This window comes from Hirundo rustica, chromosome 8 (assembly GCF_015227805.2).
Source record: "Hirundo rustica isolate bHirRus1 chromosome 8, bHirRus1.pri.v3, whole genome shotgun sequence".
NCBI classification, from domain to species: domain Eukaryota; kingdom Metazoa; phylum Chordata; class Aves; order Passeriformes; family Hirundinidae; genus Hirundo; species Hirundo rustica.
Genome location: NC_053457.1, coordinates 1526481 through 1554286, shown reverse-complemented (window position 1 = coordinate 1554286; position 27806 = coordinate 1526481). Strand labels below are relative to the sequence as shown.

The 27806-nt window shown below is 46.3% G+C and overlaps 1 protein-coding gene across 5 annotated transcripts in view; it reads left to right on the top strand.

The window, feature by feature from the left end:
* The first annotated feature begins 779 nt into the window (after positions 1–779).
* RUFY2 (RUN and FYVE domain containing 2) overlaps positions 780–27806 on the top strand; it is a 30092-nt gene continuing 3065 nt past the window's right edge. The window contains exons 1-16 of one of the 5 annotated variants that reach the window (XM_040071007.2): positions 780–838; positions 3294–3467; positions 3952–4069; positions 5255–5356; positions 6383–6506; positions 8028–8089; positions 8670–8735; positions 10411–10480; positions 11666–11767; positions 12227–12343; positions 13357–13524; positions 14665–14762; positions 20478–20597; positions 22373–22502; positions 23036–23130; positions 24351–24399. In XM_040071007.2, the coding sequence (XP_039926941.1) occupies positions 835–838; positions 3294–3467; positions 3952–4069; positions 5255–5356; positions 6383–6506; positions 8028–8089; positions 8670–8735; positions 10411–10480; positions 11666–11767; positions 12227–12343; positions 13357–13524; positions 14665–14762; positions 20478–20597; positions 22373–22502; positions 23036–23130; positions 24351–24399 (1599 nt within the window). In that variant the 5' untranslated portion in view covers positions 780–834. Of the gene's footprint in view, positions 839–1207; positions 2888–3293; positions 3468–3951; positions 4070–5254; positions 5357–6382; positions 6507–8027; positions 8090–8669; positions 8736–10410; positions 10481–11665; positions 11768–12226; positions 12344–13356; positions 13525–14664; positions 14763–15629; positions 16693–20477; positions 20598–22372; positions 22503–23035; positions 23131–24350; positions 24400–27806 lie in introns of those variants that run through there. The other 4 variants (XM_040071008.2, XM_040071009.2, XR_005701857.2 and 1 more) reach the window with 4 other exon arrangements.

Here is a 27806-nt window from a genome sequence, read left to right as displayed (position 1 = left end):
AGAATTATTTGGAACAAATGCATGGGATTTAAGCTTTGTGTTCCAAGAGAAGGGTAGAGAAGTCTCAAGTTTGTGCTGCCGGATTGTGCTTAGCTCCAGTACAAGGCTTCTTGTGCCCAAGGCTCCCCTGCGCTCCTGCCCAGCCGCTCTCCAGGCGGGCAGCTGCGGCAGGGGGCGACGTGGCGGTGCCCGGGGCGGGGGGGGGCTGTCACGATAGTGCTGGGGGCTGTCGTGATAGGGCCGGGGCGGTGTGGCGGTGCCCGGGGCGGGGGGGGCTGTCGCGATAGGGCCGGGGCAGTGTGGCAGTGCCCGGGGCGGGGGGGCTGTCGCGATAGGGGCGGGGCGGTGTGGTGGTGCCCGTGGCGGTGCCCGGGGCGGGGGGGCCGTCGCGATAGGGCCGGGGCAGTGTGGCGGTGCCCGGGGCGGGGGGGGCTGTCGCGATAGGGGCGGGGCGGTGTGGCGGCCCGGGGCGGTGTGGCGGTGCCCGTGGCGGTGCCCGGGGCGGGGGGGCCGTCGCGATAGGGGCGGGGCTGTGTGGCGGTGCCCGGGGCGGTGTAGCGGTGCCCGGGGCGGGGGGGCCGTCGCGATAGGGCCGGGGCTGTGTGGCGGTGCCCGGGGCGGTGTGGCGGTGCCCGGGGCTGGGGGCTGTCGCGATAGGGGCGGGGCGGTGTGGCGGCCCGGGGCGGTGTGGCGGTGCCCGGGGCGCGGGGGCTGCCGCGATAGGGGCGGGTCCTCCCGCCGCCGGGGGCGCCGCTTGGCGCGGGCGGGCGGAGGGGCGGGCGGAGCCGCGGGCTCGCAGGGAGCGGCTGCGGCGGCGGCTCCTCCTCTCCAGCCATGGGTGAGCGGGGCCGCGGCGCCGGGAGCGGGGCCGGGATGGGCGGGGGCCGCCGGGGAACGCGGGGCCGAGGCTGGGGCCGGGCGGGCGCGGGCAGGGAGCGGCCCCGCGGCGGAGCGGGCGGTGTCGGGCCCGATGCGGGCGGAGCCGCCCCGTGCGGAGCGCTGCGGGCTGCGGCCGGGGGACGGGCCGTCGCTGCCGCAGGGACGGCTGGCAGGGACGGCTGGCAGGGACGGCCCAGAGCGCCCGCCCGCCGGGCCCCGGCGGCTCGAACAGCCGCGCAGCGATGTCGCCTCACGGGCCGAGCGTCGCCGCTCAGAGCCGCTGATGCTGGCGAGGGCGGTGTTAATGCAAAGAGCCCTTCGGGGGCTGCTGCTTCGGGGAGAAGAGCCCTGCAGAGCTCGTTCTGCTGTCTGTAATAGCCCGTACAGCACCCGAGCGGCAGCTGGGATTTAGGATTTCACGCACCATGTTAAATTCTGAGTCTTGACTTTAAATTTTAAAAAAATGTCTATCGTTTATTTTTTTTTTTTTTAAGAAGCAGGTGAAAAAAACCCATGCAGGTAGACCACACTTTAAAACAGACCTAAAATGCATTTCGCCTCAGAAAGGACTGATAAGAGGGCTGATAAGTAAAAGGACAGCAGATATAGAAGTCTGTCTGAGGAAGATCAGCTCCAGAAGTCAAAATGAGGTCACCTGACAAAGGAATTTTCACGATGCCTTTGGGGAAACATACGGAATGTGTAGCAACGGGATGCAGAGCCACCCGAAGCCTGCATTGATCGGGGCGTTTCGTACACAAACTCTCGTATTTAACGCTGGCAGTAGCAGAGCTGATACAAAAGCGGCTGTCTGCTCTGCCAGCAGAAAGGCTGCTGTGGCTGCCAGGCTCGGCTGTCCCAGGCAGGGATGCTGCTGCTGGTGGTGCTGCTGCTGGGGCCGCTCAGCCCCACAGCTGGCAAGGAAGGGATGGAAGGGAGAGACGAAGCAGTGAGCAGGGGCTGCTGGCGGGGTGCAGTTCTGCCAGAGCCCTCTCTCAGTATCTGACTGGTTTTCTAGTGTCTTCTGGGCTTTGCTGCAGAAGTTCTGGGGAGCTGTAAAAGTGGTTTTTAAGGCTGTTTCAGGTACATAATCTCAGCCGTTATTTTTCCTAGAAAGCAGAGCTAGGTAACATTTTGTGGTAGTAGGGTAGTTGGGTGTTTAGCAGGCAACTAGGGAAGCAGAATATTAGAAAGTAGTGTTCAGGGTTTCTGGTATCCTGTCCCAAAATACCTAAAGCCTGCAGGAAATGAGACAAGTCATTTCATTGCTGTTGAGGAACTGAGAAAATACCCATCTGTTATGATGATTTGGGTTCTTTGTGCTTTCTGATGTGCAAACAGATACAGTCCTATACCAATACCCCGTTTTGCAAAGAAAGAGGCTCACTTTTTTTTATTTTTTTCCAAGTCTTACTAGATATTTTGACACCTGTGTCCCAATTACTTGAAAAATAAGTTTGGGGTTTTTTTGCTTCACTTATTGGATTTAATTAAACAATAAATCATCAACTCTTTTGGTTTTTTTCCTGGTTACTTTGATGATAGTGAATAAACAGAGGCTTTTTTGTCTCTGGGAAAATAGGGTCTGGCCTGAATGTTTGAATTGCTTCATTATAAATGAAAATAAGCTTAAGAATTTCCTGAGCACTCTGTTCTCAGTAGCAGGAGTTCTGAGAAGAGGAACCTTGTCCATTCTGTCAGACTAAGATGACTGTAAAAAGCTATGGATTTTTTACTGACTAGATTTAATCCTCAAATATATTTTTGCAGCGTACACTTTGTAATGTTTACAAAAAAACTTCAAGTTAAAGCAAAGCCTTTAATTCTTAAGATTTTCTGTGTAGAAGATACTTTGTGGCTAGATCAGAAACTGAATTTTCAGTATGTAGCATTTTCCAGAAGATGCTCCTGGTTTAGTGGCAGAGGCTCTGTACAGCCTGAGAAGGAAGGCATGTGATTGTGTCACTGTGCAATTAAAGCTACAGTGGAAGGTGATTATATATAAAAGGTATGATGTCTGCTTCTGTAGGTAGGCTGTAATACACCAAATAATCCAGAAATTGATGGGAAGGCTGCTTTGATACCGTGGGAGGGGCACTGGTTGCAGCCATGCAGCAGATTTGGGAGTGCAACAGTGGTGCTGTGTTCAGTTGCAGTGGCTTTGCTGCTGCTGAGACAACGTGGTACCTGAGAACTGACATTCCCAGCTTCGGGTTTTCATTCACCTGTTAAAACACTCAGAATTCTGTGTTTTGGGTTGGATGCTTTTCTATGACGTGGTGCTTTCTAGCACCTGCTGAATTTGTTCTTTTGTGTTTATTAGGTGAAGGTTTGAACAGGTGGACATGGAGCGCTTTATTTCTTTGTGTCACTCCTAAAACTTGAACCATAACTTTTTTTCTCTGTTGTCTTAGCTGTAAAGGACCCTACAGCTGTAGAAAGAGCAAATTTATTGAACATGGCTAAACTGAGTATCAAAGGACTCATTGAATCAGCCTTGAGCTTTGGGCGCACTCTGGATTCTGACTACCCACCTTTGCAGCAGTTCTTTGTGGTCATGGAGCACTGCCTGAAGCATGGCCTGAAAGGTCTGGAAATTAGTCCAGCTGCATATTTCTCATCCCAAACATGCCATTTTTCTTCCTTTCTTTCTGGAAGTAGATTAAAAAATGTGTAATGTTGCATAAAGAATTGAGAAAAATATGTAAATGGTCACCCTTTATAACGAGTAGCGTAATTATTACTTCTTCACCACATGTATTTCCGCATTTACAAACTTGTCCTTTTGTGCAGCATTTGTTTTAAGTGGTCCAGGGTTTGCCAACTGCGTGTATGTACCTAGTGTATATTTTTAGCTAGACATCCTTTTTATATTAATTATTTTCTAGCATATCAATTTTATATTCCTAGCAAAGTAATTTGGGAGTTGGCTTTGGATACTGGTGAGCTGCCCGGTGTCTCAGTTACGAGTTATCTTGAACTCTGGACTTAGCAGTTAACCCTTTCACATGCCAGAAGGAAGCCAATGCAGTGATTTCAATTAATTCAGTTACTTGATTTTTCTTTTCAAAGTGAGAAAATCCTTTCTAAGCTACAATAAAACCATCTGGGGTCCTCTGGAACTTGTGGAGAAATTATATCCAGAAGCTGAGGAAATAGCAGCGAGTGTCAGAGATTTGCCTGGCCTTAAGTAAGTAGTATTGGTAAAATGCAGCAGGAAAATAAAGGACCTGACTGAGAATCTGCAGGTGTCTCGTGATTCCTTTTGGCATTAATCAAGCCTTTGAACAGCTAGCACAGGATGTTGGGGGAGAGCACAGGTGAACGGAAGGTGGATAAGAACAGTGCAAAAAGGAGCGGTGCAGGTTGTACCTCAGCCACTCTGCAGTCTAGGACTGCAGCAAACATTAATGACTGTAGTCTGCAAAGGCTGTAGCAAACCAAAGGGTGACATACCTAAGGGGAAAGAATTAAGCAGCTTTTGAGATTCTTGCCTGCATGGTCCTACTCAGTTGTGAATTTATTCTCCTCCCATTCCACTGCACTCTGCTTTTGTATTTAGCCTTATAATTCCAGAAGGGCTTGGTTACACTGGTTGGTGCATGGCAGCATAAGGGTTCTAATTTACAGCTTTAGACCCTATCTAAGGCACATAGGCATGTAAATTATTATTTACTCTTATGGCAGGCCAGAGGAAGGAGTAATCCTTTGCCAAGTGTGTTACTGTCGTCCTATCCTAACACAACTTGTGAGGGGTTTTTGTTCTTTGTTTATGTGCTTACCAGATGTAAGCATGATGCTAGAAGAGGAAGTTCTAAAGGTCCAGGTGTGATTTGCTGGGTATCAGTGTTTGCCAGTTACATATGTCTTCATCTCTTTTTGCATTGTCTTCCTGAGATGAATCTGTACACAATTAAAGGTAGGCTTGAGTAAGTGTTGGGTGGAGCCAGAGAGCAGAACTGGGAAGGGAGGTGGCCATCGTAGCTTGTCCTGGGCACTTGCTTCATTTTCTTGCAATTCCCCTTAACTCTTAATAAGCCACTTGCACAAAGGAGTCCCAACTGTTGCAAACATTTTATTCAGCAGAAAACAAGACTTTATCAAGATTATCAGGCTCTTGTGCATTCCATACTCCTGTTTTTCCAGAGTCTGCTCCCAAGCTCAGCTGAGCAGTTGAAAATCTTTGTTATCCCAAAGCTTGGAGTCAGGGCCTAAACATTACATCTTTCCAGGTGGTGATGCTCAACTAATAGTTTAAAATACCCCTTCAGAAACACTCATTGCTCCACCAGTAGGCTGATAAGGTGTTAAAGACCATGATTTAATGAGTATGTTGTTGATTGGGGACTGTTTGTCTTCATGCCCTTTGTTTCAGGACGCCGCTGGGCCGTGCCCGGGCCTGGCTGCGGTTAGCGCTGATGCAGAAGAAAATGGCCGATTATCTTCGCTGTTTAATCATTCAGAGAGACCTCCTCAGGTAAACAACGCCTTAGATTTTGTTTGCAACTTATTTTTCGTGATTTAGTCTCCTAAAAATAGTTCTGCACTGCCCCATTGTTCAGGATAGGCACTGGAGAGGAGGTGACTTCATCCCTCCCATGGCCTTTCCACTGAGCTGCCGTTCAAAGGAGGGCTCTTGCTTTGGGCTTTCTTTCCACAGTTCTGACACTGGCATTGCTCTCTTCTACTATTACTCCTCCTGTCTGATGGAGTAATTAAAGCACAAATAGAGAAAGATACTTCTTAATTTCAGTTTTATAAGCTATACATATTTTTAAGACTGACTTTGTGCCTAGATAACACTGGTATGTCAGGATGTCATTGGTGTTCAGCAGCTGTGGACCTTTCCAGTGAAAAGACAGTTTGTTGCATAGAATCTAATATTTTATTTTAAAAGTTCAAGGAGAAGAAAGTGCTGGTATTTTGTTCAGCATAGTATTTATATTTTATAAGCCTTTTTAGCATTTCAGCCCTTTATGTTTCTCATTTATCCATTTAATCTCTTCCTTGGGTCCTTGAGTTTCAAGCATGTATTCAGTAAATTCCAGGCATTTTTTTCACAAAAGGCAACTCTTGCCATTCTTCTTTTGCATTGCTTGCAGTGCTTCTTAACAACTTAAGAGCTATCTGACTCGGTGTGGCCAAACATCCTTTTGTTGCAGTATCCTCTTCAAAACTGGCTAATAGCAGGTGTAGGGAAGAGCCTTTTCTGTTTGGTTTGTTTTCTTTTCTTTTACAGTCAAAGTAAATCTTGTCACCCTCCCCACATTGTCCCGGCCATCTGGAGCCTAAGGCAGTGTCCTTGTTTTTAATAGCCTCTGAGACAAACCACGCACTTTGAATTTTTATGAGTTGAGAGTATGGGCAGGCCCAGTTCATCTTTAAGGATGCGGTAGTAAGGCTACAATAAGAGAAAATTTAGAAGTGTATGTCACATGATTAATTTATTGGATGTATATATAATGAATATGCCAGTAAGATGCAATTTTCTCCTTCAACACAGTGAGTTCTATGAGTATCATGCACTAATGATGGAGGAAGAAGGAGCAGTTATTGTTGGGCTGCTGGTTGGGCTGAATGTGATCGATGCCAACCTGTGTGTGAAGGGAGAAGACCTGGATTCACAAGTAAGTCCCTCCAGGTAAAGGAATGTGTGTGCAGTCCATGAGAGTTCTGTTCTTTAGTTTGTGAATTTTCTTACCCTGCTAGAGACTGTTGAGGGTGTGATGATCCAGCTCCTGGATCTGTGGGGCTGTTGCTTTACCCTCATTATCAGTGGGGTCAGACCTTTAAATGGAGACAGTGCTCAGAGTGCAAGGGTGCAGTTTTGTGCTTTGTCCTCAAATGGGAGTAGCAAGGCAGAGTTCTTTCCATCGGACTCGTGTGAGCCATCCTTTCCCTCCATGGGACAGGTACAGTTCCATGGTCAGTTTACCTGCTTGCTTCATTTATTGTGGTTCTGGAACATCATAGGAGTGATCCAGGGATCCGAAACACTCTCTTACGACCTCCTAAGAGGGTGACTACTTTGATTTTGCAAAACAAGACTTGGAATTCTTCCTGCTTTGAATGGGCTTTGACTTTTAACCCCGATCTTTTCCAAGAACTTATTAACAGGTTCTGTTTAAAGGCAGATGCACAGGTGTTTGTAAATAAATGCAGACTGTGTTCAGCCCTGACTGGTTTTTTTCCAGCTTCTTTATGGAAAAAATCATAGTAGCTTAAGTGCTTATTACTATATTCATATATTTGATGAAAAAACAGTTCCTCTGGGAAAGAGAAGTTACAGCTAATTGGGGGGGTGTGCTTTTGAATCACATGGTTAATTTGTCCTCAGTTGTTCGTTCTAGTTACTGTGTAGTGGTAGTTTCAGGCACTGATCTTGTGTAAAAGAAGATAGAACATTGACAGGCCTGTATTTCAGAAAGCTTATCAGCTTGCTCTTAGTGTTGGGGATTAAATAGGTGTGTTCTAGACCACAAAATCCATTGCCAGCTACACCTCTGCTCTCACGGGGTGGCCTTGCTGCATGAGAGAGAAAACTCAGTGTGCGAAGGTAGTAGTGGTTGTGCAGATGAGATTCTGATTGCAGCGTGTCCAAATCTGACATATGTAAAATGTCCAGAATAATTCTGTTTGTCTAGTGTAAAGAAGGCACCTTCTCAGAGAAGCCAGAAGCAGCAGGTTTTATTGGGCAGAAAGGCAAACTTCTGAACCTTGATGGAAGTCACAGCCAGGAGCATAGGTTTGGTGTGTTAAAAAAAATGCTACTCTGTGGTGAAAAGTGTTTATGCAGCCATAGTCAATTGAAGTAAATTAACTTTTGTATATAAAACATTTTACCTTATTTATTAGAGATGGTATTTTGCTTTAATAAGAAAACATGCTTTTAAACAGTTGGAGAAGAGACGTTTTAGAAAAGACATGGAAAGAACAAACAGGATCCTGACAGGAGAGCACTGTATAAACCAAATAAATATTAAACTTAGTAAAATCTTGTAGAAAGTGTTATAGTTCAGGTTTTCCAGCTTCTGGCTGAATCTTAAAAATGCTGTAACTGAGGTTTTATCAATTACAGAAACACAGGGCTGTAAATGTCAACAGCACTTATTTGTATGGTATGAAACTGTACCTTTGCTTTCCCCTAGGTTGGGGTGATCGATTTCTCTGTGTATTTGAAGAGTGATGATGACATTGGGTGTAAAGAAAGGTACGTCCTCACAAAATACCTCCGGTTTTGCATGTTAACAAATGATTTCTTGGCTGGGGCCAGTTCTTTTAGAAATAAGTCAGATTCCCTAAAGATGAAATTTTCTGATCCTGAGGAAAATGCCCAGTGTGTTGTTCTGTTACTAGTTAGCTGGAAGAATATTTGCAGTCTGAAGCAAACCTCAGCAGCATCACCTACTGCCTCCAAGGAGTGGAGGCTTGCCAGGTGCCAGTGAAAAGGAACGTGCAGACCTTTAAGCCCTCAGCTTGGGATTTAGTCAGAGTTTCAAAGGAACAGAGTTATGGCAGAGTAAATAAACATCCTTATACTTCTCAGCCTGTGTATGTTATGTTTCACGTAGAGAAACTGTTTGCAGTTAAGCATTGGATTTTTTTGTGTCTCACTGATATAATGACACACAATGTGTTGTTGCCTTCATGAGCGTGAGATGAAGTTGCTGTCTTTCTTTTTAAAAACACAATTGAGGTGGACACTTGCATATGGTAAATAACGTATATTTTCAGTCCATAGTTTAGTACATAATTTTGATAAAGTGAATTTTATTTTGTGCTTGCTTTAGAAATGTACAGATTGCTGCAATATTGGACCAAAAGAATTATGTTGAGGAGCTAAACAGGCAACTGAAGTAAGTATTACTTTGGAGTATGGGTGTCAGGCCAGGCTTACAGGTAAATGCCTTTTGTACCACAGTTTTGTGAGAGAACTTCAGAGAAAGAGCTGCAAATTCTTCATGCTTGGACTGAATATTTAGTGAAGTAGGAAAAGACACTCTTACGGAGAGACCCAGAAAACTTCCATGCTTTTGGAGAGTCAAAACCTTTATTCTTCAAGGAAACACAAAACCAACAGGCCAAAGTGGTTCATAACGTCACAGGAAAGAAAAGCTTCTTCTGGATTCTAATTCTGTTCTATTTAACAGTTTGGCAGAAATAGTTTTGTGTGTTCTGGTGAATCCATATGTTTTTATTTCTTGGCCTTTCCGAATATTTTAGTTTGTGGCTTTAATGCCTAGGACTGAAACAGAATAAGCTCATTGCTTGCTACCTGTGGTAGATTGTGGTTCCTGTTGAAACAATTTTCAGGAAAGCAGGATTTTCCTCTTAGTTTCCTGGATGGAACAAACCTAGTCCACCACTGTATTACTGTGCAAAGAGAAAAACAGTGATTTAAATTTCTCTGAGGAGTATTGTACGAAATTAAACAGTCTAAGGAGCTAAAAAGCTAAAAAATTCCAACAAACCAAAACCAAAGACAGAAAGAACTTCTGTAGACTCTGTAGCACAGCTGATCTAGATGCTTTTTGAAATGTAATCATCTTTATAAATTTCGTAATCTGGATCATTGGTTACTATAAGGCTCCTGTTGGAGTAAGGATACTCAGCTCTGAAATGGTGTTACTGAGCAGAAACCTCCAGCAGCACAGAAAAGCTGAGCACATCAAATATGAGCAAAATGAAAGTACAGGAGGAGAAAGGAGCTATCACAATTAAGAGCAGTGGTGTTTGTGTGATGTCGTTATCCAGGTGAGCCTCTGTGTGTTCTTTTACACTGGTTTATGCACAGAATTTCCTGCCAGATCAGTGATTCATCAACTCTCCTATTTTATTTCAGTTCAGCTGTTTGTGTTTAGGCTTCCTAGAATGCATTAATCTCTCTGCCCTGCTGTTCCTGATGACCTGGCAACTTCTGAGGACACCACTGAGAAATATGTGGAAAAGTAAATGGTGTTACAGAATAGGTTTCCTTGTGTGTGAAGTGCAGCCTAAAAAAAGGTGCTTCCAGCAGAAATAGGCAATCAGGCTATGGAAAATGCCTGGATGTAGTTTGATACTGTAAAAAGCAACAAAGTAATAAGACTCTGGTGACATTCCTAAATGAAGTCAGGGAGCATTAAGAAAGAGATAGCCTGAGGACAAATCTCAAAAAATGCAGAGAAACAAATGATTTTATAAAAGAAATGTATTTTGGAGGAAGAGGATCTGGAAAATGATTTTGTTCTATAGGGGGAACTCATCTTTTGGATGCAATATAGTTGTGAGGATAAAGGAAAGGGAGAGTGCATGAGAAGTTACAGCCAACCAGGAGTTTAAGTGACAGGGGTGACGTTGGGAATGAGGAAGAAGTATACAGATGTCCAACAAAGGAGAGTCATTTTCTTATATTTAGGAAAACCTCCAGCAATGGGAACAGACCTCACAGCTCTTAACCATTAATCACTGTACCTGGCATTAAAGCTTTTGAGCTTGGTTGAATGAGTTTTGATTTAATCTTGAATGCCATTGTTTCTTTTTCCCTTCCAGTAGCACAGTTAGCAGTCTACATGCAAGAGTTGACTCACTGGAGAAATCAAACACTAAGCTGATTGAAGAGGTACCTTTTTATTTTAGTAATGTGTAGCATATGAGTTTCTCTGAAAGACTGATTTGAAATATACTTACATTATTTAAGCCGTGGAAGTTCTGTATAATATATTCAGATACCTTCATTTTGGCCTAAAGGAGAGGGGCAGCTGCTGCAGGGATTTGAAGTCAGCTTGCCAGGCAGCTTCTTGCATCAGTACAGTAATCCTGCAGAACGTTGCAGTTTCCAACTTTGGACAAAATGAGAAGAGAATTCTTTCTTAATGCCAGCTGTCAGTCTGATTTGTGCAGATGACTAGTCTAGAATGGATGACACCAGTTGCTACAAAGAGACAGAAAGTAGTTCACCAAGCAATTTCTGTTCCAGTTCTCAGCTTTAGCCAAAGATTGTCTCTTGCTTGTTTCTGGATGTTTATATACAGCTTTTAGACTTGTCTGCTTCTGGTGTTTAAAGCCTATATTTCTGGTTATCTTTGATGCTTGACTAGCTTCCAATATTTTTAGCTTTATAAGAGAGAGCACCTTTTGTAGCTAATGAAATGGAAAATTGAAAACTCTAAATTCAGCTACTGAAGGGACAGCTAGCTCACTCTGGGAATAACGTATCCAGAGTGAAAACATTTTTTCTGAGTGTTAATTCTCAGAGTATTCTGATTCCTTTATAAGCCTTCAACCCAACTGTCCACCTATTTTGATCCTTTGGCTTATAATTCAGACATTAAACTATATATTGTAGGGTCCAGTTATAAAGTGTCATCTTTTGTAAAGGTGTTTGTTTTTCATATGAGGGAGGATTTCTTATGTAAGCGGCTCCATATGATGCATGAAGATACCAAAAAAAGAAAATGAAAACCGGATGAACTTGGAGCGAAGTGGAAAGAAAAAGTTGAGGACAAGGAAAGAGAATTGAGGGTCTTTTGAGTCATAATGGAGCAGTGGAAGGAAACCAAATTCTTAACCAGTCATGAAACAGTGAAGTATCCTGAAGATGCTGCTGCTGTGTAATGAAAGTGACTCATTATTAAAACCGGGAGCTTTATGCTGCCTTAAAAAAAGCTAATCCTCTGTTTGGCAGACAGGGAGAATAGAGCAGAGAATGTCTTGGCCTCGCATTAATCAGAACATGTGTTTTCCTTATCTCTACTCACAAAAGTGGTCACAGTGCTTTTCTTTTTAAAAATTTGTTTCTTTTCAGTTAGCAATAGCAAAAAACAATATAATTAAACTTCAGGAAGAAAACCATCAATTAAGGAGTGAAAATACTCTGATTTTAATGAAAACACAGCATCATCTAGAGGTAAGTTAGTTTTACCACTTTTAATACTGTAATATATATAGCGTGGTTAATTTTTTTCAAAAGTTTGTACATCTGAACTTCAAGTAAGCTTAACTTGTCCAAATCTGAAACAACTTTTTTGAGGGAAAGAACTTACTAAATCTGTGGAGGTTTCGAAATGCCATAAGTAAATTAAAATTCTAGGACACTCGATTGTTTAACAACCATACGCATGCGTAGTGTATTCGAGTGACACCAAAGGAGGGCAGTACTGCAGTATTGATGTTCATTTTGCTGCTTTTACTCAGTTCTCATTATCAAAACAACGGCCATGGAGCAGAAACAGCTCTTTCCGTGTTTGTCCTGTGCTTGGAGGATGTGTTTATAGGTTTTTCTTCATATTCCCCACAAATGTTGAATTGATGCCATTAAACTGCAGAATTTACGATGCAGGCAGACAGAACCTCTGTATCTTTGTAGGCAACTAAGGTGGATGTGGAAGCAGAGCTTCAGACGTACAAGCACTCGAGGCAGGGCTTGGATGAGATGTACACGGAGGCTCGCAGGCAGCTCCGGGAGGAGGCCCAGCTGCGGCAGGTGAGCGTTCCCTGGCGCTGTCCCCCTGCACAGCGCTCGCCGCAGGAGTACTTCTGCTTCTCTTGGGTTCAGCTGCTGCATTTCATTTACTTGGAGAGCCTTTTCTCTGCCTGCCTGTTGCAGCAGCCCTCTCGTTAGGGGTAGAAATGATCCAAGACACAGACTTCCGGTTACTCACAGCAGGAAAAGGGTCCTGGTTTATTCCTTGTTACAATTTACTTATCCTGACTCCAACTGTTCACTGACTCTGGCTGCAGCAAGCTCCTGCTGTAGGTTTGTCTTACAGCCTCTGACTGCTGGTTATTTCCTGCTAAACTCTGACTGCAGGCCTTCACCTAGCTAAACTGTGACTGCAGGCCCAGACTGACCTCACAGCAGTGAGCCTCTCTCCCCAGGATCCTTCTTCTTCATCCTTCTTCCATTCGTGATCCTCTGTGATGATCCCTCCCCAGCTCACCCCCTCCCTTATCTCACACTTATCTTTATTGGATAGAGCTGTGACTCATCAGGGTGAGGCTGTACTGGGTAAATAACACACTTACTTAGCAGGGGCAAGGTCACCTGTATGCCCTTCTCCTACAACTGCCTATAATCAAAAGGGAATTTTTACAGAGCATCAATATTTCTATAGTAATGTTACTGAAGAGCAGTAAAGAAACAACCACATTTTTCTTTGATAAATTTTTAGGTAAGCTTTTAGCCATCCTGTATGCTCTCTATCTTTGCTGAGTCTTTCCTGTGAAAATACAAGTACTTCAGTTCTATTTTTGTAATCAATACTTGGGCAACTCTGTACAGCATTGGCAGGGTAGTTTCTTATAATGTGAGTTACCTTCTCCCAAAGTTAAAAACCCCATTGGTCAGTTGGTATATGAGTGTAACATTTATGGATAATTTGCAACAGTAAAGGGCAGAATTTCTGAAGCGGCAGCTCTGTTAGAGTTTCAAAACAGAAAAAAATGATTTCGTAATTATTTAAATCCCTTGTGTTGCATTGTGCTTGTGTTTTCTAGGATATGGAGAATGAGCTAGTGGTTCAAGTTAGCATGAAGCATGAGATAGAGCTTGCCATGAAGTTGCTGGAGAAGGATATCCATGAGAAGCAGGACACCCTCATCGGCCTGCGGCAGCAGCTTGACGAAGTTAAAGCAATTAACGTGGAAATGTACCAAAAGCTGCAGGTAAAGGGACAATCTGCTGTTAAACTGCTGCAGGGATCATAGAGCATTATTGCCATTCTGGTTGGTTGCTGCTGTTCCCTGGAGTTTCGGTTTCCTCGTGCTTCTTAGGTCAGCTTGACATTTTGGAACATTACCTGTGTAATCATGGTTTCATACAAAGGAGTTCTTAAGGCAGTCACTTACTGGGTTTAGGGAAGAAAAGGGCAGGAGGGTAAGAACATGGCCTAACAATATCCTACATGGAACAGAGAGAGACTGATAGTGTACTGTACCTGCGTTGTATAAAAAAGCCAGAAGAACGTGGGCAGATAGTGAGGAGCTGAAGAGTAGCCCTGACCTTCCAAAGTAGGGAAAGGAAGACAAGAATATGTTAAATGGATGATTACAGTTTTGGGTTTATTTTTAAATTTGTTACCAAATTAAGAATATCTCTTAACAATGAAATGCCTTTTTTGGAAGAATATGGATCTCAGGGACCCCAAATGCAGTTAACAAATTACTAAATACCAGTGAATTATTTATGCAAAACATTAATTTGATTTAGGGAATAAATTACGAAAACCAGCACAAGAAACCAGTCAAATCTGTGGCAGAATGAGGGGAAAAAAATTTAGGATGCTGCGGAGAGATAGTTAAAGTGGTGGGCAAAGACTTCTACTTCCCCATCTGCAAATGTGAGGAAACTGGACCAGAGGATAGGAAATATAAATAGAGCTGGAGAGAAAGATAATGAGAGAGAATGTTCTCCAGTGTTGGGATCTGGGGGGGGGTTGATTTTTAGGAGAACCTTGGTGATTCTTCTGGGCTAAGCTCTTTGCTCTTCACTGGTGAGGTTCTAACGGGCTACTTGGTCAGTGAATTTGACTTCTAAAGTGATTAACTAAGGAAGGAAATCAAAGGGGAACATTTATACTTACTAAATATTAAATAGCATCTACACTTGCCAAGTATAAAACTACAGATTTTCTATGCATCAGATTTCACGTACTGTCCTCAAGGGTTTTTAAAAGGCAATCCTTAAAGAGAATCAAAACTTGAAGCCTTTTTTACCAGTTGCCCATTTAGATACTGAAGAAAAAGCCCCCACAAGGTAATGGTGCAATTATACCAATGTCAGCTTGAACCTCTTTTGTAACACAGGTTTCTGAAGATGCTATGAAAGAAAAGAATGAAATTATTAGTCGATTAGAGGATAAGACCAATCAAATTAATGCAACCATGAAACAACTAGAACAAAGGTACAGCCCCATCTTTGTTTCTCTTCATTCACAGCTCCGCTCCCTTACACCTTACTGCATTCCTACCGTTGAAGTGTAATTTTCAACTAGAACATTTAAACCAAACCTTCCTGAAATTTCTAATTAGTGCTTTGCTGTTGGACTGGGGTTTTTTTCTGTTTGACAAACACACTCACTTGAAATGAGAACTTAATCTTTCAGTTTTCTTCCTCTACCATCTTTCTTCTGGTCCTAGGTTTTTATGCTGATATCAAAAGTGGTTCTTTCAGTTGCTGCAAAATTCTGATTCTTTATTGCCTAGGTTTTTTTGCCCACCTGAATGAAATGCAATAGAAACTGAAGCATTAATTGGACTTATAATTAAGCATGTGCTTAATATAAACATTAATGCCTTCAAGGATCACTGGTTGTTTGCTGAAGCTGTTATAATTGTTGTTCATTGCTTTGGAAGTCCCATTATTTCAATGACTTTAAGAGTTTTCATGCTGAAAGGTTGAAAAGTGGAAGTCTAAAATTCCAGAATATAAATTTACATTATGGTTAGACTGCATGTACTACATAATATTAAGATGTGATTCACGTGTTTTAATTTAGTGGCCTTATATGCGACATTGATCTTTCTAATTGTAAAATATAACATATCCATAAGCCCAGTCACGTTGGTGTTTGACATGTCTTTTTTTTCATTTAAATCTGATTATGAAAAACATGCTTATGTATTAAAAAAATTAGTGACATGAATATTCTTTTATTGACATCCTTTTTTCCTCTTTTTTCTTTTTCTTTTTATCCTTTTATCCCAATTTTTGTTTTTACTGTTTTGCTGCCTTCATCTGTCTTTGATTTTTGTCCACTGCATTCATGAAGTGACAAAGATCTGTTAACTCAAACTAGGACTATTGCAATGTCATTCGTCAAATGTGCCAGCAATGAGGCTCAGCACCAGTACAAACTTGTCAAGGATATATCGTTCTGAAAGCTCCTCCAGATCTCTTGTGTTGAAATAATTGCTGATAAAATAGGACTTCAGAATTTTCCAATTAAAACTTGAAAGTGGTATTAGAAATCCTGCACTGTAACTGATCGTAGCTGGGTTCTGTTTTGTTTTCTGAAAGAACATCATCTCCGATCTCACTTTACCCCTCCTAAAAAAAAAAAAAAAAGAGAAAAAGAAAAAAAATACTAAATTACTGCACTATTATTAAGCAAATGTAAGCTAGTTTTTTAATGCTATCGAATCATTTCTTTGTCAAGTTTTGTTTTACAAGGTTAGATATCTTTACTTTGACTGTATATTTTTACGACACTTGTTTCTAATTAGTGCTTTTCCGGATCTTTGGTGCTAAGAGGTTTAAGAAGTAGCCCTTCTGGCTAATGCTTCCCTTTTCCCCTGCTCATTGCTTTCACTTTTCGGCTGTGTTTGTCCCCAGGGCACGCTCTCTGGTGGGTTGTGTGGGTGTAACTAGCGCTGTTTGTGGCAGAGTGGCAGGAGCTGGAGGGAGGGAGCTGAGCTCTCAGAAGGATGGATGTGAGAGGAGAGGTTCTGTGTGTGCAGGGAGGCAGCGACAGCCTCTGGATCCAAAGCTGCGGCACCGTTCCGCCCCCTCATGTGGCGTAAAGTGCTCTCGTGGAGTGAAAATGTGTTTGGAGCCTGATTGGTGGGGCCTCCAGCAGAGCCAGAGTGCTCCAGCAAGTTCTGGAGCTGTGGCTGCTGCCCACCCAGCCGCCCTGGGAGGTGGAGCAGCAGGGAGCGGGATTTACGGGCAGGGCCCGCGTCCCGAACCCGCGGCCGGAACCCGCATCCCGAACCCACGTCCCAAACCTGCACCCGGATCCCGCGCCCGGAACCTGCTTCCTGAACCCACCCGACCCGTTTGTCAGCTGAGCATCTTACCTGGCTGTGTGTGCCCTGACACAGCCTGGCTGTGTGTGCCCTGACACAGCCTGGCTGTGTGTGCCCTGACACACCCTGGCTGTGTGTGCCCTGACACACCCTGGCTGTGTGTGCACTGACACACCCTGGCTGTGTGTGCCCTGACACACCCTGGCTGTGTGTGCAGTGACACAATGCTGTGTGTGCCCTGACACACCCTGGCTGTGTGTGCCCTGACACACCCTGGCTGTGTGTGCCCTGACACAACCTGGCTGGGTGTGCCCTGACACACCCTGGCTGTGTGTGCCCTGACACACCCTGGCTGTGTGTGCCCTGACACACCCTGGCTGTGTGTGCACTGACACAATGCTGTGTGTGCACTGACACAATGCTGTGTGTGCACTGACACAATGCTGTGTGTGCCCTGACACAACCTGGCTGTGTGTGCACTGACACACCCTGGCTGTGTGTGCACTGACACAACCTGGCTGTGTGTGCCCTGACACAGCCTGGCTGTGTGTGCCCTGACACACCCTGGCTGTGTGTGCACTGACACACCCTGGCTGTGTGTGCCCTGACACAGCCTGGCTGTGTGTGCCCTGACACACCCTGGCTGTGTGTGCCCTGACACACCCTGGCTGTGTGTGCCCTGACACAGCCTGGCTGTGTGTGCACTGACACAGCCTGGCTGTGTGTGCCCTGACACACCCTGGCTGTGTGTGCACTGACACACCCTGGCTGTGTGTGCCCTGACACAGCCTGGCTGTGTGTGCCCTGACACACCCTGGCTGTGTGTGCCCTGACACAATGCTGTGTGTGCCCTGACACAGCCTGGCTGTGTGTGCACTGACACAATGCTGTGTGTGCACTGACACACCCTGGCTGTGTGTGCACTGACACATTGCTGTGTGTGCACTGACACAGCCTGGCTGTGTGTGCCCTGACACACCCTGGCTGTGTGTGCCCTGACACAATGCTGTGTGTGCACTGACACAGCCTGGCTGTGTGTGCCCTGACACAATGCTGTGTGTGCCCTGACACACCCTGGCTGTGTGTGCACTGACACAATGCTGTGTGTGCCCTGACACAGCCTGGCTGTGTGTGCACTGACACAATGCTGTGTGTGCACTGACACAGCCTGGCTGTGTGTGCCCTGACACAATGCTGTGTGTGCCCTGACACACCCTGGCTGTGTGTGCACTGACACAGCCTGGCTGTGTGTGCACTGACACAATGCTGTGTGTGCCCTGACACAGCCTGGCTGTGTGTGCCCTGACACAGCCTGGCTGTGTGTGCCCTGACACAGCCTGGCTGTGTGTGCCCTGACACACCCTGGCTGTGTGTGCACTGACACAATGCTGTGTGTGCACTGACACAATGCTGTGTGTGCCCTGACACAGCCTGGCTGTGTGTGCACTGACACAATGCTGTGTGTGCAGTGACACAATGCTGTGTGTGCCCTGACACAATGCTGTGTGTGCCCTGACACACCCTGGCTGTGTGTGCCCTGACACAATGCTGTGTGTGCCCTGACACACCCTGGCTGTGTGTGCCCTGACACACCCTGGCTGTGTGTGCACTGACACAATGCTGTGTGTGCACTGACACAATGCTGTGTGTGCCCTGACACACCCTGGCTGTGTGTGCCCTGACACAATGCTGTGTGTGCCCTGACACAATGCTGTGTGTGCCCTGACACAATGCTGTGTGTGCACTGACACACCCTGGCTGTGTGTGCACTGACACAATGCTGTGTGTGCCCTGACACAGCCTGGCTGTGTGTGCCCTGACACAATGCTGTGTGTGCACTGACACACCCTGGCTGTGTGTGCCCTGACACACCCTGGCTGTGTGTGCACTGACACACCCTGGCTGTGTGTGCACTGACACAATGCTGTGTGGGTGTCCTGCCCAAACCCTTGTCCCTCCTCCCTCCAGCCCTCCTTGGGCTGCCTGTACAGCTCCTGTTTCTGCTGGGAGCTGCTGCTTGCCTGTGCTGCAGAAAGGAGGGTTTACCTGCTGACTGCCCTTAATACTCCACTCCCTGATGTTTGCTATGGACTTTGTAGTGGAAATTGATTGGAAAAATGTTGTTAGAGTTTTGCAGCAGAAAGGGATGTGTTTGACAAAGTGGGGACAGGAGGCAATAATACAGAAAGAGTTATTACTGCAGGGCTGTGAGCTAGCTTATTCCTTGGTTTGGAGGCAGAGAGCACCTTTAATGTGAGCTGGCTCCTGAAAAATAAATTTCTTTCATCTTCAAAGAAAACCCAAACCAGAAACACTGACTAGAACAACATGAAGACCGTGGCAGAAATGGGAGCCTTATCCACCTCACAGTCATCTATGCAAACTAATATCTGCTTCGTTATCATCTGAATGCCAAATGCAGCTGCAAACTGCAGCCAGCTCAGCATCTGCCTGAATTTCAGCAGTGCAGCCAGCCCTGGTGCTGGGCTGGCGATGATGCTGCAGCTTTTGGATAGCAAGTTCCCTTTCTGCCTTGCTTGTGGAAACAACTCTGCAGTTGATTTTGTGAATTAGGGAAGGGTTTATAGTGCTTTTGGTGTTGATGTCTTGTGCAGCTTCAGTCAGCTTCTGCACAGGGCAGGGACCTGCTTTTTCCCAATATTCTCCTTCCCCTGCTTTGGCCCTCTGTGCACTACTGTGGCAAATGTGACTGGGAGCCTTCTTCAAGGCCCTGGGATAGCTGAGGGAGGTGGTGCACCCTTGATGGGGTGGTTTAATTCCAGCCCTGCTCACTTGTTTACCGGCAGCTTTTGGAAACTCCCTTGGGTGCAACTTCAGCAGCAGAAGCACAAATGCAGACATTGCTGACACATCTTTTTAGCTGACACTGGAGCTGGGAGTCTCTGTGTTCAGTGAGCTGCTGGGCAGTGGGAAATCAACCATCTCACTGATTTCTCCCACCACCTACCTGAGAGGCTCTTGAGACAGTTTTGCATCAGGTGGGGGCATTCACTGGGATTTTACAGGCTCTCGTGTTCTCCAGACAGGTGTAACCATGATATAGCACAAGTCCCCTTTTAGCACATGTGCTTTTGTTACAAAACATCCAACAGAGAGGAGCCACGGTGACCTAATGCCTTCCCAGGGGAGTGTCAGCTGAGCAGACCTGGAATTCAGAAAGAAAAGATTAAATCAAATAACAATCCCTCATTTCTTGATTAATCACTTTGATTTGTTTTTAGTAAGGAGCTATTTTAACCAGTGTGAGAATGCATTATTTTTAATACAGACTATTTAAATGAATTATGCTGTAGTTGAGGTAGCTCTCTAAACGTAGTGGGACCTGTCAGGGTGTATTTTGTTGTGTTAGGCTAGTCAAGCTTTTTGCTGTCTGATTGCAGTGCTCTGTATGCAACCTTCTGCCTCAGTTGTTTTGAGCTGCTTTTGCACAACACATGCTCTGCCCTGTCTTAATGGGTGATTAGTGCAAGCCAAGTACTTCTACAGAATTTACTTGGGGGTAAGAGAAGTTTCAGAAATAACACGTGAACGTATGCTAAAGGAAAAAAGAAAAGCATCGAGTTAAATGTTTCGATTCTAAAATATGTATCGTGCTTTGGCACCTGTTATTCATGAGCATAAAATAAAACAATTATTACTTACAGTGATTACTCTCTTATTGTATGCAAACCCAGGAGCTAAGTTCTCTAGGCATTGTATGGATTTCTCGTTTGAGTTTGTGAGTTTCCCCCAAACTTTGTTTTTATTTAGAAATGTTTCTATTTCCCCATTTTTCTTTTATTTGTCTTCTTCACCCTCTACACCCTAGTTCTAGCTTCAGTTTTACCCAAAGTTGATTTGAATTACACCAGATTGCAGCAAGCAGAGAAGGCTCAAATGGACGCTGAGGCTGAGGATGAGAAACTTAAACAGGAATATGTGAATAAATCTGAAAGCCTGCAGAACGAATTCTCCCAGAAGGAGAGACAGCTGTGAGTATTTCTTTCCTGTTTGGAAAAATGCATGGCAGTGAACATTCTGCACTAGGATATGTCCTCTGTCCTAATACAGGCTACTTGTTGATAAATGGTTTTGAGCAGAACGCAAATACTAAAGCTCTTTGTGTCAGGTACCGGCAAGGCAGAAGAAAAGGCTTCATTCCAAGAAAGCTGAGCTGGCTTTGGGTGCCTCTGAAATGACATACAGCTTGAAAGGAAGGGGGAAGGGGAAAACCAGCATTATTTCTTGGCTAAAAGTGCCAGCTTAATTCAGGAGGAAATGATCCCAACTGGGGGAAAATACATAGTGGAGCAGTGGTAAAACACACTTTTAACAAAGCCCACGAGTATGGAGTAGTGTAGACTTACACAGAAATGGCACAACAATAGTTTGATTGATCCAGCTTAAGGATGAGGTAGAGATGGTTTAACTACCACTGCACAGGAAATAAAAAGTGAAAATCCAGTGGAGTCATAAAAGTTAAAAGATAATGTAAAAGCCAACCCTCTACTCTTTCTCCTGTTACACCCTTCAGTACTAATTTAAATCAGAATGTAATGTTGGAAGCTCTCTGTAAGGACAGGTGTTTTCCCTCTTTGGGAAGATAAAATATCAGTTATTTAAGTAAACCTTGGCCCTAAGATTGAGGGTTAAAAATTAGTGATTTCCAATCCAGTTATTAGCTCTCCCCTGCTTCTCTCAAAACTCTGAATGTCAATCCACTTGTTCAGCTGTCATGACAACTGTTCGCTTTGCTACCACGGTCACCTCTGCAGAGTTGGGCAAAAGAACAGTTCAGACCCCAGCCTTAGAATTCTGCAATTCTGAAACCTCCAGGGCATGTTCACTCCTTTTCCAGCCAGATGCTGAGGTAGTGTCCCAAAAATGTAAGCCTTTCCTTTAAAAGTGGGTTTGGTTTTAAAACAGGAAAATTAACGTGGATGTAGGTTTCTCATCCACAAAAAAAGACCTTGCATGAATATTCTCAGAATTTTTTTTTCCTCTTTTCCTGTGTTGGCACAGTTTAGATACAGAAGGTTGAACAGTGTGCTTCCACGCTTTGGTTTCTCCCTAAGGTTCTAAACACCAACTCTTCCACGAAACCAAGAGCAGAATTCCAGCTAGAATGGGGTCTTCTGTCAGAGTGGCCCTGATTCCTTTCACTGAAGTTCAGATAAGCCAATAGAATCTATATCCCCCTTCATGTTGAACCTCAGCTGTGCAGAAAGCTCAATAAAAATAGTAGTCCTTCCTCCTTTATCTTCAGTTCTGTCAAAATGCCATAAACCTTAGTCTAAAATAGAAGATTCACATTGAAGGGTGTAAAATTAAGTAACTTTTATGGTATCAGAGATACCTGCAGTGGTTGCATCACCAGTGGCACTGTGGCTGGTTGGTTTGGTGTATTTTAGAAAGAAGCTGTGTAAAGTTTAGGCCTTACGCATGTTTTACAAATACTTCAGAGTTTTGTGGTTAGTCTTCTCTTACTCATTTATTTCAATGGTCTGCTCTTAAAAATTGTCATATTCCTGGTCCTTTAAATAAACTTGCTTTGAAAAGCCTTTTTTAAGTGACAGTGCTGTGTTTATTACACTGATACCTAAAATATCATTATATTGACACATTCTTTCTGTTTTAGAAAAACATGTAAGTTAATAGTTTGTTATGATAATAGTCTATTGCACCCAGAAGTAAACTCAGTTTTGTTTTTAAAAGCGATACTGCTGTGCACAGTGATTTTTGTTTTGTTTTGTTTTCCCTGTTCTAGGCTTCAGCTGGAAACAGATTTGAAGATAGAAAAAGAGTGGCGGCAAACCCTAGAGGATGATCTTCAAAAGGAAAAGGAAACTGTATCTCATCTGAGAGCAGAGACCCAAGAAATAGTTAACCTTAAGAAAGTAAATTCTGAAGCAAATTTTGACTAGCAATTTAGAAATTGACTGCAAAGTTAGTTATGGACTTAGGCACGGTATTTTAAAGAATTTCTGCAAATAGATAAGAAAGATTTACATGAATGTATTCTCACAAATAGAATGAGGGAAAAAATGGGCTTTTCACTCCCCGTTTTGTCCTGAGATCAGAACTCAGTACTTTGGATAAGGAAACACAAAATCCTTGTTTTCCCTTCTCAGTTGTGTTGGAGGCTCTGTTTCCCTGTGGACCCAGGGCTCCCCAGTCAATCAGATTTCTCCTCTCCCTGGCCTGGGCTACAGAAGCAGAAACGTTTCTTTATCTCTTGGGGTCCAGGAGAGTTTAACCTTGAGCAGTTGCTGTTCAGGCTGTGTTTGGAGCCTTTCCAGTGTGAGGGATCACTCATTCACTGGGCTTTCTCAGCAAGATCAGCTTCAGGAGGAGCAGCTTTCTAGGCAGGAGAGAAAACACAAGCTGAGAATAATCTGGTGTCTTTTTATTTTGTTTGTTTTGTCTTTAGGAGTTCCTTAAACTTCAGGAGAAGAACAAGCAACTGAAAAGCATATGTGAGGAACAAGAAGCTGCTCTCCAAGAACTGGCCTCGAAGCTGAGCGAGTAATTTCATTATTCATGATGACTTCCCCATATTATTTTTGTCGTATGCGCTTGAATTGAGAAAAATAGCGGGACAGTGGTAATCCGCATTAGACAGTATATGACAATATTATTGTTATTTTGATAACTAACCAGTTATCAGAAGGCAATGTATCTAGTTAGGTCAGGCCTATTCATTTTTATTTTTGGCTGGTGGGGTGGCTGTGAGCTCCTAGGTAGTGGCAGAGCTGTGAACAGCAAATCCTGGCTTGGAGGGCATTAGGCTTTCTCCTGCAATGTGAACAGTTGCCTGGTTTGCCACTTGTGGAGGAGCCTCAAGGAGAAGGTAACAGCTGTGGCTGCAGCAGGGCAGTGCTTCTCTTCCTGAGCCCCACACAGCTGCTCACTCCCTGCCCACCACTGGCATCAGGGGGAGAACTGGAGAGGGAAACGCTGGAAAACTCTTGTTGCGGGTTGGGATGAAGACAGATGAAGAGGGAAAAGCAAAGCCACACATGCAAGCAAAGCAAAAGAAGGAATTCATTCTGCCCGTGCTCGGACAGGTGTTCAAGCACCCCCAGGAGAGCAGGGCCCCATCCCGTGGAACGATGCCTTGGGAAGGCAAAACTCCATCACTCCAAACCTTGGAGTGCCCCCTTCGATACTGAGTGTGCTGATCAGCCGCACGCTCTGCAGTGCCCCTGGGTCCCTGGGGTCCTCTGTGCTGTGTCCCCTGAGATCCCAGCAGCCCCAGTCTCCTCCCCAGCGTGGCCCCACGGGGAGCAGGAGAGGCCTTGGCTCTGTGTGAACTGCTCAGCAGTAACAGCAACATCTCTGCTCTCAGCCTGTGCCCAGCGCAAATCCAAACACAGCCCCTGGCAGAGGTGGGCTCCACCCCCAGAGGCAGCGCAGCAGGGATGGCAGGGGCCAGCAGCACCTCCTCCTCCTCATCAGTGCCCTGGAAGCCTCCTTTAATGATCTCTGTGTTCTCAGTGGTTCTCCTGTGATTCCTGTGGCCTTTGATGCCCCGTGGAACAACTCTGTGTGTGTGGCTCCGTTCTCAGTGGGTTGGCACTGGATGCCTGTGGGGAGGCTGCTTCCTCCAAAATGACATTATGTGGTCTTCTACTTTTGTTCAGAGGACTTGGCTTGAAATTTTTAAGTACCTAAACCAGATTTTTTAGTTGTTAGAACATAACTGACCATGTAGAAGTTTGAAGTAGCGTTATCTTATTCTCTAGATCAAAGCTGAAAATAGAAGATATAAAAGAAGCGAACAAGGCGTTGCAGGTCAGTAGCATTTTGAGGAAAAGCTTTTTTTTAACTGTTCTTTCTGAAATCTTTCATAAGCGTGAGAAGACTTCTCTCTAACAGCAGCTACTCCAGAGAGATTCACCGTATGATCTCCTCCAGTGGGAAAGGACCACAGACTCCCTGTAACTCCCTGGAAAAATTCCATTTGCTTTTGATTTTGCTTGTTTGGTGCACAGCTGTGCATTTTGGCCCTTTTCTTGCATTTCTGGCCCTTCTGTAATTTACAGAGTATGTCTGGGACAGAATGTGTAGCCAAGTGGGTATAAACTGAGGAGTACTTCTCATTGATCAATAAATATTTGATCATCCAAGGAAATAAGTAAACTTGTATCACCACAGCTGCTAAAATACGATGTATAATGTCAGCAGGTTTGGGAGCACTTGAGAGCAGAGATTTTGTCTGCACAAGTTTGATCATCTGGTGTGTCACCTGGCATATTGCTGCAGTCCAGGTAAAGGTGTCTGAAATGGCTGAGCAGACTTCTGGGTTTATTAAGTGGTTTAAACAGAAGGAAATGCACAATTCTTGACACTGTCCTGTTTGGGTTTTGTGGGTTTTTTGCTTCCCTGCATCTTGAGGACTGTTCCCATGTGATGAGCAGGGACATTGGCTCCCTGTGAGACTTGGATGCCTTTCTGCCCTTCCACAGGCCAGCTTGAGCACCCCGGGCGTGTTCCTCTGCACCGGTGCTGTCCTGGCCCCTGAGGTGTTGCAGTGCTTGGGGCAGTCCTGTGCTGCTGTGGAGTGTCTGTGGGACATTGGGGCAGTCCTGTGCTGCTCTCCAGTGTCTGTGGGACATTGGGGCAGTCCTGTGCTGCTCTGGAGTGTCTGTGGGACATTGGGGCAGTCCTGTGCTGCTCTCCAGTGTCTGTGGGGCATTGGGGCAGTCCTGTGCTGCTCTCCAGTGTCTGTGGGACATTGGGGCAGTCCTGTGCTGCTCTCCAGTGTCTGTGGGACATTGGGGCAGTCCTGTGCTGCTCTCCAGTGTCTGTGGGACATTGGGGCAGTCCTGTGCTGCTGTGGAGTGTCTGTGGGACATTGGGGCAGTCCTGTGCTGCTCTCCAGTGTCTGTGGGGCATTGGGGCAGTCCTGTGCTGCTCTCCAGTGTCTGTGGGACATTGGGGCAGTCCTGTGCTGCTCTCCAGTGTCTGTGGGGCATTGGGGCAGTCCTGTGCTGCTCTCCAGTGTCTGTGGGGCATTGGGGCAGTCCTGTGCTGCTGTGGAGTGTCTGTGGGGCATTGGGGCAGTCCTGTGCTGCTGTGGAGTGTCTGTGGGACATTGGGGCAGTCCTGTGCTGCTCTCCAGTGTCTGTGGGACATTGGGGCAGTCCTGTGCTGCTGTGGAGTGTCTGTGGGACATTGGGGCAGTCCTGTGCTGCTCTCCAGTGTCTGTGGGACATTGGGGCAGTCCTGTGCTGCTGTGGAGTGTCTGTGGGGCATTGGGGCAGTCCTGTGCTGCTGTGGAGTGTCTGTGGGACATTGGGGCAGTCCTGTGCTGCTGTGGAGTGTCTGTGGGACATTGGGGCAGTCCTGTGCTGCTGTGGAGTGTCTGTGGGACATTGGGGCAGTCCTGTGCTGCTCTCCAGTGTCTGTGGGGCATTGGGGCAGTCCTGTGCTGCTGTGGAGTGTCTGTGGGACATTGGGGCAGTCCTGTGCTGCTCTGGAGTGTCTGTGGGACATTGGGGCAGTCCTGTGCTGCTCTCCAGTGTCTGTGGGACATTGGGGCAGTCCTGTGCTGCTCTCCAGTGTCTGTGGGGCATTGGGGCAGTCCTGTGCTGCTCTCCAGTGTCTGTGGGGCATTGGGGCAGTCCTGTGCTGCTCTCCAGTGTCTGTGGGACATTGGGGCAGTCCTGTGCTGCTGTGGAGTGTCTGTGGGACATTGGGGCAGTCCTGTGCTGCTCTGGAGTGTCTGTGGGACATTGGGGCAGTCCTGTGCTGCTCTCCAGTGTCTGTGGGGCATTGGGGCAGTCCTGTGCTGCTGTGGAGTGTCTGTGGGACATTGGGGCAGTCCTGTGCTGCTGTGGAGTGTCTGTGGGACATTGGGGCAGTCCTGTGCTGCTCTGGAGTGTCTGTGGGACATTGGGGCAGTCCTGTGCTGCTGTGGAGTGTCTGTGGGACATTGGGGCAGTCCTGTGCTGCTGTGGAGTGTCTGTGGGACATTGGGGCAGTCCTGTGCTGCTCTCCAGTGTCTGTGGGACATTGGGGCAGTCCTGTGCTGCTGTGGAGTGTCTGTGGGACATTGGGGCAGTCCTGTGCTGCTGTGGAGTGTCTGTGGGACATTGGGGCAGTCCTGTGCTGCTCTCCAGTGTCTGTGGGGCATTGGGGCAGTCCTGTGCTGCTCTCCAGTGTCTGTGGGGCATTGGGGCAGTCCTGTGCTGCTGTGGAGTGTCTGTGGGGCATTGGGGCAGTCCTGTGCTGCTGTGGAGTGTCTGTGGGACATTGAGGCAGTCCTGTGCTGCTCTCCAGTGTCTGTGGGACATTGGGGCAGTCCTGTGCTGCTGTGGAGTGTCTGTGGGGCATTGGGGCAGTCCTGTGCTGCTGTGGAGTGTCTGTGGGACATTGGGGCAGTCCTGTGCTGCTCTCCAGTGTCTGTGGGACATTGGGGTAGTCCTGTGCTGCTCTCCAGTGTCTGTGGGGCATTGGGGCAGTCCTGTGCTGCTGTGGAGTGTCTGTGGGACATTGGGGCAGTCCTGTGCTGCTCTCCAGTGTCTGTGGGACATTGGGGCAGTCCTGTGCTGCTGTGGAGTGTCTGTGGGACATTGGGGCAGTCCTGTGCTGCTGTGGAGTGTCTGTGGGACATTGGGGCAGTCCTGTGCTGCTGTGGAGTGTCTGTGGGACATTGGGGCAGTCCTGTGCTGCTGTGGAGTGTCTGTGGGACATTGGGGCAGTCCTGTGCTGCTGTGGAGTGTCTGTGGGACATTGGGGCAGTCCTGTGCTGCTGTGGAGTGTCTGTGGGACATTGGGGCAGTCCTGTGCTGCTCTCCAGTGTCTGTGGGACATTGGGGCAGTCCTGTGCTGCTCTCCAGTGTCTGTGGGACATTGGGGCAGTCCTGTGCTGCTGTGGAGTGTCTGTGGGACATTGGGGCAGTCCTGTGCTGCTGTGGAGTGTCTGTGGGACATTGAGGCAGTCCTGTGCTGCTGTGGAGTGTCTGTGGGACATTGGGGCAGTCCTGTGCTGCTCTGGAGTGTCTGTGGGGCATTGGGGCAGTCCTGTGCTGCTGTGGAGTGTCTGTGGGACATTGGGGCAGTCCTGTGCTGCTCTCCAGTGTCTGTGGGACATTGGGGCAGTCCTGTGCTGCTGTGGAGTGTCTGTGGGACATTGGGGCAGTCCTGTGCTGCTGTGGAGTGTCTGTGGGACATTGGGGCAGTCCTGTGCTGCTGTG